The following is a 15541-nucleotide window of genomic DNA, read 5'->3' as shown; positions in this document are numbered from 1 at the left end:
GACCTTGGATAGAGCCAAGGAATCTGGATTTTAACACTCCCCTTCTCATGATTCTGATATTGGGGGGGGGGGTTCCATGCAGCACACCTTGGGAGTCATCTGATGTAAATGGTAATTGAAATCGTGGGCATATATGGAAGTGTTTGGGGGAAGAGTATAAATTGAGAAGAGAACTCAGTAAAGCCAAGTCCTGAGGCATGCCATCGTGTGAGGGCTCATTTGAGGAGAAAGAGCTAGCAATGGTAACGAGAAGTTGCCAGAATGAAAGACGGTATTAGGAGAATACGCAGCTAGGGAAGCCAAAGGAAGGCAGAGAGTGGAAAGACAGAAAGAGAGAGTGGTCAACCAGTCTTCACAGGGTGTTTTCCCTTTGTTCTAATATCTGTTGCTGTGTTTCACTATTTTTTTGGAGAAATATTGCCTTAAAGAATAAGAATGCCTGTGATATTTGACATATTCTAAATAATTCTTGTATTTGAAATAAATGTTATCGTTCCCAGCCAAGATCCACATTTCTTAATAAAGATGTTATACGAATCCTAATGATTTAATTCTTTGTGCCCTGAAATATACAGCAGGCACCAGTTCACGCTCAATGTTTGATAGTCGGGAAGTTGTATACCAGACGCTAAAAAAGTGGCCACAATAATGACAATATAATAGTCATCGCAATATAAGCGTAAGTATAATATGACATAAATTATAATTAATTATAAACGTTAGTATACTATTATCAACATTTGAGTGATTTCTTTATATTATTGAGTGTCTACAAGAGCTTTCTTCATGGCTTAATAAGACAAAAGTTTATATCTTACTCAATCATAGTCTATTCTAGGGCTATGTCATAGCTCAGAACGCCAGCTTTTTTTCGTCTTGTGGCACCTCCTTATGAACTGTGCTCCCATAATTTCTCGGGCATGAGAAAAGAATATGGAGAAATTGCATACCACCTTTCAAATGCTTTCATTCAGAGTGATACAGAACATTTCCACTAATGTTTTCTTGGCCAAGGAAAGTCACGTGGCCATGCCAATTTGTTTTTTAATCGACGTATAGTCAGTTACAATGGGTCAGTTTCTGGTGTACAGCATCACGTCCCAGTCATAAGAGCTTTTATGTATTGCTTCACTTAATTTCACCAGAAATACTATTAGACAAATGCTATTATTATGCCTCTAGGATGGTGAGAAAGTCACCGAGGCTTAGGAAAGTCAGGAAATTAGTTCAACGTCTCACAGTTTATAAGTGGCAAAGCCTTGTTCAATTTCGTGCTGGATTTTCAGTTCACGCTTAGAACACTTTTGTGAGTTTCTCTTTTGAAAAACCCAACACAATCAAGTTTTGTATTAATTTTGGAAAGGCGTAGATTACAGGGACACCTGGCTCCCCACTTAAATCCTCGCTCTCCCCTTCTTCCTGGGGCCCCATCTAGGTGTCATTTCCCAGCTTTCCTTGCTGTTAAGCGGGACCATGTGACTGAGATCCAGGCAATGGGATGCCAGTGAGAATGACGTGTGCCACTGTCAGGCCTAGCTCGTAAAAACCTCGTACCTGGAGCACCTCCGTGCTCTTTTCCCCTTCTAGCAAAGGGCAAAGGAAGCCACCTTCGGGACAGCTATGGAAGCCACATGTTGAAGGTGGCAGAGTTTCCCGTGGCCTGCGTCCCTATAGAAGTGTTGTGGATAAAGCTCACCAGGAGGACCTGTTCACTCTCCCGGTAATGTTACAGAAGAAGTAAGGGAACTAGTTTTGAGTCATTATGCATGTTTGGGGTTTAAATGTCACTGTACTAGTCTGCCATACCTAATGCAAGCTGGGTAAAAATAAATTTCATTTATGCACTGCTCTATCCTTATGGATTGCATTCGACTGCATTCGATTGCATCATGGATTAGACAAACAGGGGGTTCATTTATTCCTGTTAACATGCAGTAAGAATAGACAATCCAGGGCTGGTGCTACAGCTCAAGGAAGCCCTCCATCCATAAATGTGGCTTTTGTCTCCAAAACCTGTGTTCCTACAGCATTATTCACAATAGATAAAAAGGAAGTACCCTAAGTGTCCATCAGCAGATGAATGGCAAAAAAAAAAGTGGTATATGCCTACAATGGATTACTATTTGCCATTAAAAAGGAAGCGAACTCTGACACATGCTACAATATGGATGAATTTGAAGGCCTTATGTTCAGTAAAATATGCTAGCCACAAAAGGATAAATGGTGTATAGATGAGGTACCCAGAGGAATCAAATTCATAGAGATAGAGAGTAAAAAGGTGGTTGCCAGCGTTTGAGAGGAGGAGGCAATGGAGAATAGGTGTTTACTGGGCAGAGAGTTTCAGCTGGGAAAGATGAAAAAAATTCTAAAGAACGATGGTGGTGATGGTGGTACAACAAAGAAATTGTACTTCATACCACGGAACTCTACACGTAAAACACAGGTCAAATGGTAAAAAATTGCATTATTTATATTTTGTTACAATAAGAAGGCAAAGCCACAAAATTGATACCTGGAATATATGAAATGCTTTTACAAAGCTCTAAGAAAGCCATCCTGCCGAATTGAAAAAAGGTCATGACAGCCAGCGAGACCTGTCCTGGAAAAGGAAATTGAAATGGCCAATAAGCATCAAAAGAAAAAAGAGCTCAACCTTATAAGTGACTGGAGAAACGCAAAAGAATACCCCCACCCCACCCCACCCCACCCCCACACACGGAATTTCACACCCACTAAAGTGGCAACCTGAAGTCTGACTGCACCAAGTATTTGGTGAGTCTAGGGAGCCAATGAGCGCTCAGCCAGCCGGTGGAGGAAGGGAGGAAACAGTTTCGCCGTACTCACTAGCCTGCGACGACGACCCAGCCGTCCACTCCCTTAAGCTTGCAAAACATGTTGCGCGTGGGCCGGACATTAGAATAGCCCCAGCATCACTGCTTTTCGGGGCTCTAAAGCAGAAAGTATCCCGACGTGCAGGAACCAGAAAACGGAGGAGCGAACTGAGGCGTGGTTCCACAACGGTCTAGGATGCGGCGGGGGAAATGAAAGCACTGTGGCTCCAGGTCCTAATACAGGTAGCGCTGGTGACACCACGTTGAGTGAAAAGAGCAAGGGGCAGAATACCAGAGAGAATGGGCTGCAATTTAGCGTCACACGCAGACAGCGCCAGAGTAAGCAAGGATGGTGAAGGATGCACACACGTGTCCTTAAAAGACGAAAACCCAAACCTGGAAGACGGGGGTGGGAGGGTTCCCCCAGTACGCGCCTGCGGCTGGGCTATTCCTCCGCAAGGGGAAGGGGTGAGTGGAGAGGACCCCAGGAGGAGGGTGACTAGGAGTCACCAGGGGGGTGGAGGCTTGAGCACCTGTTCCTGGCTCCCGTGTCCTCTTGTGACTTCCCAGGAAGAAGGCCCGGGAAACGCCCTCTGAACGGAGGTCCTGGAACCCCCGGCGCAGGTCCCCAGCCTGGGCACCTTCCGCGGAGGGCGGTCCGGCCAGGGGGCGGGGGCTCGGGCGAGGCCCCGCCTCCCGCGTGCGCGCTGTGCCGGCCAATCAGCGCCGCTCCCGCCCAGGAGAGGCCTGCTGGCTCCTGAGGGCTGTCGGGAGGCCCTCAGAGGAGCGTCGCGGAGGTCGCGGTGTGGAGGTCTTGGTGCGGCCGGGGGCGGGGCCGGGGCCGGGGCCGGGGCCGGCGGCGGGGGCGGGTGGTGGGATGGAGGGAGGGGCAGAGAGATGGAGGGGCCGCAGGGAGGCCTGGAGCGGGGGTGGGGGCGGGGGGGCGAGCGGGGCGGGCGGGGTGAGGGGAGGCCGGCGGGCCGCACTGTGCGACCTGGGCCGGCCGGGCGGCGGGGGGACGGGGCGTCTCCTCAGACGTGAGGGGACCCGGCTGTGGAGCGGGGGCGGCCAGGCTGGCCGGTGAGGTGGCGTCCCCCGGGGCTGCCACAGGACGGGGCGAGGCCCCTGAGGGCGGGGGCGGGTCGGACGGTCCCCACGTCCCGGGAGGGTGCGGGCGGGTGCACAGGGGCCGTCCGCCCGCGGCCCCCGTCCTTCCTGCCCGGTGGCCCGGCGGGTCAGTCCGGGCCCGCGAGGTCGTCCTGGGGCCCACTCGGCGTGTGGGGAAGCCTCCCCCTCCTACCTCCCCCCCACCCCCCCGCCCCGACCTGACCGTCCCGGGCCAGGCGCAGACTGGTTTATCCCCCATCCGTCCCGAGGGACCCTTAGTTGGGTCCTGCCCGTGGCCGGGCCTCCCGCCGGGAACCGAGGGCCAGGGGCGGCTTCTGTCCCTCCCTCCGTAGGGGCCAGAATCTGGCGGAGGGGCCCGGCGCTCAGATGTCCGCGGGCGCGGGGTGGGTTGTGTGTGGGGCGCAGGCGCCAGCCCTCCGTCCAGCCCCGGAGGAGGGGCTCGCAGTCACCACCTGCTTTGTCCGCTCCTGGTCCAGCCGGAGACACGCGGGCACGCACACTCTGATGTGCGCAGAGGACCCTTGCCGGGCATCGCTCGTTGACCCTGTGCCCGTTTCTTTAAGTTTGTGCTCACAAGGTGCAGGAGAGCTGTCTCTGCCTGGGAAGAGACACTTAGGGATGGCGCCGGCTGAGAGGAAGCGCCTGGGGAGGGCTGCGAAGGCCCCGGTGGAGGCTCAGGGTATGGCAGCCTGTGACTTCGGGAGACAAGAGAGAAGAGAGCCGCGTGGGTCAGAGGGTGTTCCGGAAGGTACGTATGGTCCATCGGACGCCTTTGCTGATAACAGCGCACGGGGGGCTTTCATATGTCTGCTTTAACAGCCCTTGGTGGCACTAAGCCTGAAACTCTCCCCACTGAGGATATTTCTCCGTGAAAACTGATCAAAATACCATACTTCATTTTAAAAATGTTTTCCATTTTTATTTCAATGCAGGAAACAACCGAGTCATTGATGACTATGGGGAAATAAGTTCTTCTCCAGGGACATTTGAGGAAGATGTGGGGTAATGTGTTTAATACTGTTTTTGCTTGCCCGGTAAGATACTTTAAGAAAAGTAAAGGTGGGCTGAGGTAACAAGTATTGTATGTAAGACACTTGGCATGACATATTTCTGTCAAAACAGGCAGGATATTTTAGGTACCCTTAATTAAAAACTTAATGTAATTTCTTTACAGGAATGAATTACAGAATATGTTGGAAAGTTTTGAAGGTACGCTTTAGGAGAGACTGTGGTGAAAATAGGTTGTTTTAAACCTTTATAACATTTGTAATAGGAAGTGTTAATGCCCTGTTCTCAGATTCAAGATTTTCCGTAAGTATTTAGTGGGATTTGGCTTCAGAGATTTCCTTAGTTTCCCTTTCTATTGCGGATGTGGAGAGAATAATGCTTACCCATGGTGAGGTAAGAGCGATGCTTTTATTTTTATACGTGGGTCCGTTTGATGGACTCTGGGATATTAGAAGAATTCGAATGAAATCATCTCTTTCCCACTTGGTATCTCAGAGTGAGGTATATATCAGTTTTTAATCCGAATTTTTAATTTTCTCACTCTAGCTATTTTCTGGGACTTTACCAGTTCTTTTCCTTGGTGCAGAAGTTTCCCTGAAGACTGTAAAATAAGCCTTTCTTGTTATATTTACATTACCTGTGTAGTGGAGAACTAGAGGCAACTTTGCTAGCATGCTGGCGATGTACAATCAGAACCATAAACTTAAAAGTTTTAGATTGTTCTGTCAGATATCAGATACACTAACTGGGTTATAGGGCGAGACTCTTATTAACAAAGGGTCCGAGTCAGGTGTGAGTCCTCTGAATGGATCATTCATACAGGCAAGGTGCTTAAGTGTGAGCTGTCTCATAAATTGATTCTTATTCAAGGTAAACTGGATGTCTAAAATATTTGTGTAATAGTGCAGCCTGTCCCGATCCCTGGAAAGTAACTATTCGTGGTAGAGCCATAGCATACAATCAAATGCTTAGGAAAGCATTTTTAGAAGTATTAAACATTTTACAAATCGCAAAGCTTCTTTTTTAGAATGATATGAGAAAAAGTCCTTTTTTTTTCTCTTTAAAAATGGATATAGAAGATGTTTCTGAATAAATTCCTTTTATTTCCTTAAACTCTCCCTGGTCTTTGACTTTAACTCAGATATACTTAAAATCTTCATTGGCTAACTTTAAAAAATAATTTTCTTGCCTTTCCATTTACTTATTTTTTTCTCTTTTGGACACTTTAAAAACAGAATGATACTGTGTGTTTCATGTATTGCGTTCCAACAGTAATCCATGGATTACTGAATGGATGTCCTTCGCTTTGGAGGATATTTTATAAATGTATTAAAAACTAGCCTTTATAACTGTTTTCTCACAAGAAAACGGAAGACTGTCTTTGAGATCCTTTTTACACATTTTGGAAAATAGTAACTTTTGTTTCTTTGCTCTTTTTCCATGACACATTTTTTTAAAGACATGCAGTTATAAAAATTTGAATTGAGGTACTAGTAACTGAAAGATTTCACAGAAAGAAAGGAAGGGAAAAAAATCTTGATTTTTGACATGATGCCTTTTTTTAAAATGCTAATTGTCTTTCCAGCACTGCTGAATCAGCATTAAGTGTTAAGAACTGCATTTATATATGTTTAATATAGGTGACATTAAAAAGGTTCTTCATGCAAAGAGAAAAAGATTCTTAATGAATACCAATGCTTCTGTCAAAACCATTAAGCAGAAAATTGAGCATGTTTGGAAAAGCCAGGAAGAACAAAGGTAACAAACATTGTTGGTTATTAGAGCCAGAACCTGTGTGTCATTTCTTACTTCCTGTGAGTACAGATCAATTAAAATAATACTGTTTATACTGTTATCCCCTGTGTATTGGAGTCTCTGTTGGAAAATATATGTGGCTTGATTTTTATCTAAGCAAATAATTCCTTTAGTCTTATAACCTCATAAATTAATTGAAAGGAGAGGTTATTACTAGAGGTCAACCAAGACAACTATTTTTCTCCTTTCAAATTGTAATTGAGTCTTCTTAGTATTTAAGAAAAATTTGCTTTCCTTCTTGGAGTATGCTAGCTAAATAAAAGACAAATGTCTTGGGATAGTTAGCTGTATTCACTTATGTAGAAAAGGTGAATCTTATATTTAAATAATTTTAAACTTTACCTTTATTGGGTTCACCATTCTTTTGTACAAAATCTTTATTGTGGCAGGGTGGGGGGAAAGTGAAATACTCCCGTTTGGAAAGCTTGTAAGTGGATATGATATCCTCATTTGAGTCTACTTACCATGTCACAACCAGTATGTTATTCAGTAAGAGAAAATGGAAAAAAAAAACCCTTATAGATAAAGTGCATTTTTTGGGAAAATTTGTAGTGCAATAAATCTTCCTTAGTTTTCCAGCGCTAAGGCGTATGAGATAGCATCCATCTTAGATAGTTCAGGACAAATACTCAAGGAATGAGAGTAAAACATCCATTTTATTTTGCTGTTTCCCATCTGAAGATTTGAGCTGTGATTGCCCCCTTCTCCCTTTATAGTATAATTTATGAGAAATCAATTTTGTTTTGAATGTGTTTACTTTTTGCTTAGCGATATGAAGTATGACATTGCTCATTATTACGTTTTACAGGCAGAAGCTTTATCGCGAATATTCTCAGCAGTTTTTGACTTTGTTTCTGGAGTGGGACATGGCTGTGCAGAAAACCAAAGAAGAAGAGGAAAAACTAGCTGTTAGTATCAGGCTTCACTTCATAATTAATGTACTGTAACCAAGTCTCAAGTCATAGTGGAGAGCCTGGCCATATCTTAGACCCATAGACCTGAGCCAGGGCCCCGTTCCCATTGCTGGCTATGTGGTTGGGCCCCGATCAGAGAAAATCAGAGAAGTACAGGCACACACGACACTCACAGAAGCCCCTAGTTTTACTCCATCTCTTGGTTGGAATTCTTGCAGGTCCAAGTGACAGAAATTTGCCAGAGTACAGAAGAAGAATTTCCTGGTTTATCCAAAGAAGTCGAGGGGAGTTTAGCTCCAGATATAGCTGGATGGGCTGGGGAAAGGTTGTTCCAGCAGTGTCATCTGGGCTCTGTCTCCATCTCCCTAGTAGGCTTTCTCCATGGGATCTGCAAGAATGTGTCTTGTAATCCTAAATTCGCTATCTGTGTAGTAAACCCCCAGTGGGCTGAGACAGTCTTTCTCAGTAGCTTGGCGGGAAATTCCTCCGGAAGACTCTTACTCATCTAGTTTGGATCATTTGCTTATTCCTGAACCAGTCACTGCAGTCAGGGCATGGTTTACTCTCAACGGGCTGACTTGTATCACATTTGGGGGTAAGGATGGTGGAGGAGATGTTTGCCTTTTGAGGGCACAGGAGAAGACCTGGAATTGTTTCCTGACAGCGGGTCAGTGTGTGGACTAGGGAAATAGCATTGCCGAACAGCATTACAGTCCAACTTAGATGAGTGCCATAGTGATCACGAATTTAAAGTGAGACTTGTCTGCATGGTTGTGGCTGAGCAGCTGGAGAATTGGATTTTCCAGGGTTAGGATGAGCCAGGCATGTGGACAGAGTGAAAAGGGGGCAAGGTATAAATGCAAGGGTATAGGTATAGTGAGTGACCATGGCTCTAGCTGGGGAGGAGGAAACTGAGGACAGGGGGTGGAGAGAGGGGGCAGTGAAAAGTACTCAGTGCAGATGTCAGGTCCTGATAAGAGTACTGAGCTGTGGTACAAAAGAGAGTGAGCTACAAACATAGGGAGGTAGAGGTTGCATGTTGGGAAAAGTGGGGAAACAGTGTAGTACAGTGGTCAGGACCCTGGGCTCTGGAACCCGTGATGTTTGGGGTCCAATTCTGATTCGTCCAGTTACTGGCTGTGGAGCCATGGGCAGATTATGTATCTCTGTGTCTCAGTGTCCTCGCCTATGGAGGGGACATAATAAGGCTACCTACGTCATAGGTTTGTTTTGAGGGTAGATGAGTTCCTATGTGATAATTTTTCTTAAAATCTTCCAGAGCAGGACCTGACATATAGTTCCTACATGAGTTTGCTGTTTTTCATATTATATAGATATTGCAGTTGTTGGGGGTGACAGGATCAAGGGAAAGAACATGTAAGTGAATGGCTAAACTAGGAGAGAGGACAAAATTGTTTTCGGAGATTAGGTCAAAGAACTCACAGAGTTTTGCATTATGGAAAGGTTCATCTGCGGAAACAGACTCACAGACGTAGGAAACAAACTTATGGTTACAGCGGGGGCGGGGGGGAAGGGGTGGGAAGGGATAAATTGGGAGTTCAAGATTTGCAGATACTAACTGCTATATTTAAAATGGATAAACAACAAGTTTCTACTGTATAGCACAGGGAGCTATATTCAGTATCTTGTAGTAGCCTATAATGAAAAAGAATAGGGAAAGGAACGTATGTATGTAACTGTATGACTGAAACATTATGCTGTACACCAGAAATTGACACAACACTGTAAGCTAACTGTCCTTCAATTAAAGAAAAAACAACAACAACAACAAAGAAAGAAAGATGAGAAGGCAAAAAACAAAAAAAGAGAAAGGTTTATCTTGTGCGGGTATTGATTGAATGACCAAGAATTATTACATGTTTGAATATTGTTAGGAAAGAATTTTTCTTAATTCTTAAATAGGGATAATTGCATAATTTAATTTATTTTTGGTAAGGAGGTGGTTGTAAGGGCCATCTGTGGATTTTGAAACTACCAAGAATTAAGACGCATGTTTTGAACATGGGTAAGAAAGGAAATTTCCTGTGTACAGCATTGTACTCGTACTCCTGGATACGCTACAGCATGCTCACCACCAAAACCAGTTTCCATCCGTCAGCATATAGTTGATCCCCTTTAATGTTATAAGACAATTTTACCACAATAAAGAGTAAATTTAAACAGGAAAGAAAGAAGGAAAGATCCTTCTAAATGACTGATGGATAGTATTATTACATGTGTTTGTATAGTGGTGGTAAACACAAATGTCTAAGCTTTGTTGTAAAAGTTAGCACAGAAAATGTTTAAAAATACCGACTTAAAGAATAATCCTTTTAACTTAGTGTAGAATTATGTTTTGCTAAATATTGAATTAACCACATTTTATCCCAACTTGTTTTTCTTTTTTCACTTGTAGAACTTGTTTCGTGAGCAACAAAAGATTTTTCAACAAGCTAGAATTGTTCAGAGCCAGAGACTGAAAAAAATTAAAAATGTGTATGGCCAGCTCTTAAAGGTCTGTTGTATTGGGTTAACCCAATTCATCCTTATAGAGCATAATGTCTACTTTGAAGTAGAAGTTAGATTGTTTCATAATTTATGGGAACAATACCTTGGTTATACGTTTTAAATTCTTAGCCATTTTCCATTTGGATTTATTGTCCCTGGTTTACCATGAATGCTAAATTTATTTTTAGGATTTGTTAATAGTTTTGTGATATTATTTAAAATAGGAAATGGTAAATTAAGAATATTGCCTAGAAATAGACATATTGTGATTAAAATCGATACTTTAATCATAATTTTGTATTCAACAGTCAGTTTTTTTTTCTTTTTTTCTTTTTTGGAGATCAGGGATAACTGTATCATGGAAAGTAGGAAGTCTGCGATTAGGTTCTCATGTCTTCTACTTCTGTTTGCTTCACTGGTTTATGTAAGATAGGAGGTAGCAATTGTGATTATTGAATATCTCTTTTATTTTCGAATATATTATATGAGTGTTTTATGGCATATTTGCTTTTAGAATGACTCCAGTGGCTAAAAATGGCTTTATATGCGGGTGTATAGTCATAAGCGGTGGCCTGGATGCATAACAGTGTGAAAAAGCCAGAGGAGGGCAAAAAGTTTGTGAACTGAGGATCACCTACTGTCCCCTTCTCACATGAGCAGACTGTCTTCCCGACATCGTCCTCTGCTTCATACAGAGGAACTTATGTACTTATTTGTACTTATTTAGGAGGCAGTGGAATCCCGGATATGCCCCTTCTTTTTCTTTTTTTTTTTTTTTTGATGGGATGTTCCATTTACTCATCTCGCTCAAATACATTTTCCCTCCTGAAAACCAGTCATTAGCTTCCCAGTTTAAATCCTTAGATAGTCAGCGTGTCCCCCATAACAAGACTCCTCTCTTTGTAGTTCCATACTTACATTCTTTCTTTCCTCCCACCCCTCCAGAGTGGTTGCTTTCTCTGCACTAAGTCATCATTACCTCCTGGCTTTGCTTATGCTCCTGCCCTAGATTACGTTTAATTCCCTCTTTCCGTTACCTAGTGAAATCTTGTTCTTTCGTCAGTTAAATCAGAATCAATCAGATTTTCCACTGCATGGCCACGGCAAGATGTGCTTCCTTAATTGTTGTAATGGTTTTGTGTTATTTTTTATTCGCATGTTTTTAATTATCACTGGAATGAGGAAGAGATCCTGTATTCGTTTTTCAATTCCTCCACAGCACTTAACAGAGTACTTTTCATATATGATGCACCAGATCCCTATTTGTTGAATGAACAGTAAAGATTTAGAACATGGGTGTGTTTTTTGTAACTTAATGAGATCATATTACAGATCATTTTTTCTTTCCAATGGAACCATGTTACGTTGATTATTAGCCAGTATGAGTGCATTGTTACCTCGTGTTTAGAAAGCTTATGAGAGAGTTTTTTAATTATGGCATTTCATGATATGCAAATGGCAGTCTCCTCCTCCTCCTCCTCTTCCCCCTCCCCCTCCCCTCCTTCTTTTCTTTTCTCCACCTTGAAATGTTAAATGTTCATTGACCCATCGTTTGAGCAAAGCGTACTACTGTTGTACCTTGTACCTCTACGATACTAATAATATTTGACACAAATACGACATCTGAAAGATTTCTCAAGTGGGTATTTTGATCTTCATGTATTTGTTATAATGTTTTTACTTGGAATAAACAATGAGTATCCTTTGAGTATTAGGACTTGTTACTTTTGAAATTTAATGGTACATGTTTAGAACGTGAGATGAAAAGTGGTGCTTCATCACTGAACTAGGCTTTTTGTTTTAGAGTATGGAGGAGTTAGAGAAGGATCATGAACATCTTCTTACTGATGAGCAAAGCAAAATTAGACAAGAAATGGCCAAGCTGCAAAACAAAATTTTGCTGGAAGCTGTAAGTAGTGTATACTTGATATTAAGGACTATGGAGGGATGTGAGCATTCGGGTGTTTTGTTTGCCAAAGTATACGTCACAGTTACCTAAATAACATGCAAGTGTTTAATATTTCCTTTCCTGAAACAGCAGCAGCAAGAGCTGGCAATGGTTCGGAAGTCTCTTCAATCCCTGTTATTCTGATGACTTTGAAGGAAGAATTTGAACCTAAAGTTAGTTATATGATACAAGTGTAACATTAGCTACATCAAACCACGTTGCCGTGGCTTAAAATTTTCTAGTTGAAGTCAGCACATCTTGTTTATCATTTGCTTGTTAAGTGAGTGTAAGCATCCTTTTCTGTTAACCACCAAATGGATCCCTACGCAGTTATGTGGGTGGCAGCAATTCCACAGGTACATGTATCCAGCTTTCAACCCTGTGGTAGCAGTGGAGTTGTTTTCTCCCTAACACCGTCAAGTAACTTTTAGGTTTTGGCCCCAGCAATTCTGTTATCAACCCCAAAAGATAGAAAGCACAAGTGCAGAATGTTACGGTGTTCTTCCTTAAGGAAAAAGAAAAATGAAGGCTAGAAAATCTATTTTATCTGTGCCCGCCCCCACCATGTCTTTACTCAGTGGTTTACAGAGCCAATTCCAGGGGGGAAATGATTTGAAAGGAAAATCTACTCTATTGCCTTATAGAAATTATTAAAGGCATCTGAGATTCTGTTTTTGAATAAAGTGGACTGCTAAAAATCTTTAAGAGAGCAGACCTAGATATGTAAGTGTCCGTGCTGAGACATGGGTTTGTGAATGTGTCATTTCCACAAAGACATCACAATGTCATTTACTTGGCGTTGGTCCACTATTAAATGACACCTGCCCTGAGCATGGATCAAAAGTCTTTCATTAACCTGTCTTAAAGATGCATTACCTAGAGTGCTTTGTGTTCAAGGTTAATATGTGGAACACTGGTTTTGTTTTCATCTAAAAACTTGAATAATTAGTTATTGTACCTTTCCTCATGTAACGGGCATTTTAGAAAAATCTATGACAATGTTCAAAATCTTCATTTGGGAACATTTGATTTAATGAATATGGAATTGTTTCAGAATATATTTGGAATAAGTCAGTTAACTGTATTCTTATTCTGAGTTACTGAAATTGTTTTCAATGTGTTATTTTATTTTAAAGCTACTTGGAGGAGAGGAGTGAATGTCTCTCTCTCTCTCTCTCTTTTTTTTATGTGTTTTTAATGTACTTAGTGATTGAACGGCTGACGCTTATTTTATTCTGTCACCACTTCAAAGGGGTAAACGTGTACTTGAAGTAACTTGTGGCTGGTAGTTGAAAAACAAGATTTTTCTTTTTTGATAACCATTTTGTTAGGAGACAAATTTTCTTAAATGTGTACTGTGTTTATGTTAATGTTTTATCTTTTAATGGTAATGTTTAACAACATCCACTTTTTTGTAACAATAAAGTTTAAATTCAGAATATCAAAGAACAGGCCCCCTAAGTCAAGTGCAAGATTCATTTTTCTCCTGAGCTGGTCAGATGCATTTTCACTAAATACAGATCACTGAAAGTCCCATGTAACCCTTTAAAACTCTAATTGGTAGAGTATAGCTCCTATTGCCTTTTGTTCCACTGTAGCTAAACACCTTCTTTGAACAATGACTAATATCAGGGAAGTCATTTCTTCTAATATCGTTTGACTTGACAGTTGTAGTATTATAAGCCATTCACTCATGCAGTGTCACGACCTCACATTTCAGTTTGTAGCAGTCAAAGAAGGCATCACGCTCAATAGGGCTAACATCCGTCCTGTCCTGAATGCTTATGTAATCCATCAGCAGCGAAACCCTGAGTGTCTGATGAGGATTTCTAAGAGACACAGAGATTGCTCTTCTGACTACAGTGGTTCCCTTTCTTATCCTCAGGGTTGAAAATTTTCTTGGTCATGTTTCTAATTAATGTACAGATTATCGTACTTTCACTCTGATCATACCTAAATGTGTGAACTTAAATGTTGATGGTTACTGGGGGCTTTATAACTGAGGGAGATGCAACAGAATGCGGGACTTTTGTTTCACATTCACGTATGACCCCACTTGATGGTATTGTGGCCTCCTGCCAAGGGGGAGTTCCCTCACACATAGGTTCCCCTAATGCTTCTCCTCTTCTCCGTGGGCTACTAGTCAGTCACTAAGTTTGTGAACCTGATCAGGTGCTTGATGACATGGTATCTTGAAGACATTAAGGTGAAGGTGTCTTGAAGTTCGAGGGCAGAAAGCACTAAATATGTCATGGAACAAATGGTGCAAAAAGACAATATAAAAAGTATGATTGCCTGTCTTTCCCAAAGCAACAGCTTTTCCCCCAAATCAAACATTAACCTACATTTTTTTTTGGCTGAAAATACTACATTTTAGAGCACTTTCCTGTATTTCATATTTGAACCTCGTTGGAGCTGTATGAAATACGCAGGGCATTTCACAATCACAGAAGCCAAGTTACAAGAGGTAAAAGTGCTAGGCTGAAATGCTAATGCTTGAAAGTCATGGAAACCCGAGTGGAAATTTTGTGGCTTCATTTTAGTGAAGAAAATTAGGTTAAGCGACTTATTGCAGGTCACACAACAGGTATGTGGGGCCAGAATTTGATTCTACCAAACAGCCTGATTCCAGAGCCTGTGTGTTTAACTATCACTCTTCAAGCAGAATCCACACTGACTAATAAAGGGGATTGAAAACTGGAGAACTATTAAGTGGCAAATATGTAACAGCGTAAGTAAAACCATAACTACTTTAGCCCAATCAAACAAACTCTTGTTCCACATACATATTTTTCTTTAAATTTTCTCTTCACAGACAGTAAAATATCCTTGTCGTTAAATTGTATTACCTAATGGCCCAAAGAAAGGAATTCTAGCCACAAAACTCCTCTTATATCCATTGCCGAATGGTTTGCTAGTAAATACAGTGTGAATGTAATAACCTTACTTAGCATGTACGCTTTATACCTGTCCCTCAACTTGTCCTTGTTCACATCGGTATTCTAATCACTGGAAGTTGGTATTGGATAGCACACACTCTGTAGAATGGCCACTTATTTTTCGGAATTGGATTCTGTGAATGTTGTGCTCAGTGACTTCTCACAAATAATATAGCTGGATACACTACCTTAACTACTCAAATGTAGAAATCTCAGCCCCAATGGGGAAGCACTAAGTAGAGACTCGGTCACTAAAGTCAGACACAAAAAACAGATGCCCGGTATCTCATTCCTGTTTAACCTTGTGGTGTAATTAGACAAGAGAGAGGAAACACACACACAATATTAGAAAGGCAGTATAAATTGAAAAAAACAACACTGTGAAAAATGGGAGATATTAGTAGAGTAACAGGCAATAAAACTAGCCTACAGAAATCAGATGTTCTCATA

At 42.0% G+C, this 15541-nt stretch overlaps 1 protein-coding gene across 3 annotated transcripts; it reads left to right on the top strand.

The window, feature by feature from the left end:
* Window positions 1-3569: 3569 nt before the first annotated feature.
* Window positions 3570-13613, top strand: LOC140695444 (synaptonemal complex protein 3-like). Of its 3 annotated transcripts, none has more exons than XM_072958172.1 (9): window positions 3570-3648; window positions 4523-4707; window positions 4892-4961; window positions 5134-5168; window positions 6608-6725; window positions 7591-7690; window positions 10113-10211; window positions 12009-12113; window positions 12243-13613. In XM_072958172.1, exons 2-9 carry the CDS (start codon window positions 4578-4580, stop codon window positions 12294-12296), a joined length of 711 nt encoding a protein of 236 aa, XP_072814273.1. In that variant the 5' UTR covers window positions 3570-3648; window positions 4523-4577; the 3' UTR covers window positions 12297-13613. The 3 variants fall into 3 exon arrangements, with proteins under 3 accessions (XP_072814273.1, XP_072814274.1, XP_072814275.1); XM_072958173.1 differs by having other exon boundaries at window positions 3580-3642; XM_072958174.1 differs by lacking the exon at window positions 3570-3648 and adding an exon at window positions 3854-3911.
* The last annotated feature ends 1928 nt before the right edge of the window (window positions 13614-15541 follow it).

This window comes from Vicugna pacos, unplaced genomic scaffold (genome assembly GCF_048564905.1).
Source record: "Vicugna pacos unplaced genomic scaffold, VicPac4 scaffold_204, whole genome shotgun sequence".
Classification (NCBI taxonomy): Eukaryota; Metazoa; Chordata; class Mammalia; order Artiodactyla; family Camelidae; genus Vicugna; species Vicugna pacos.
Note: the sequence above shows the minus strand (reverse complement) of the source record. Positions and strands in the feature narration are given on the sequence as shown.

Bases quoted from the DNA above. Each gene is read 5' to 3' on its own strand.
- LOC140695444 (XM_072958172.1), top strand. From the start codon at position 4,578: ATGGCGCCGGCTGAGAGGAAGCGCCTGGGGAGGGCTGCGAAGGCCCCG. The intron at 4,708-4,891 runs GTACGTATGGTC...ATTTCAATGCAG, and splicing joins GTCAGAGGGTGTTCCGGAAG to GAAACAACCGAGTCATTGAT. The intron at 4,962-5,133 runs GTAATGTGTTTA...ATTTCTTTACAG, and splicing joins ACATTTGAGGAAGATGTGGG to GAATGAATTACAGAATATGT.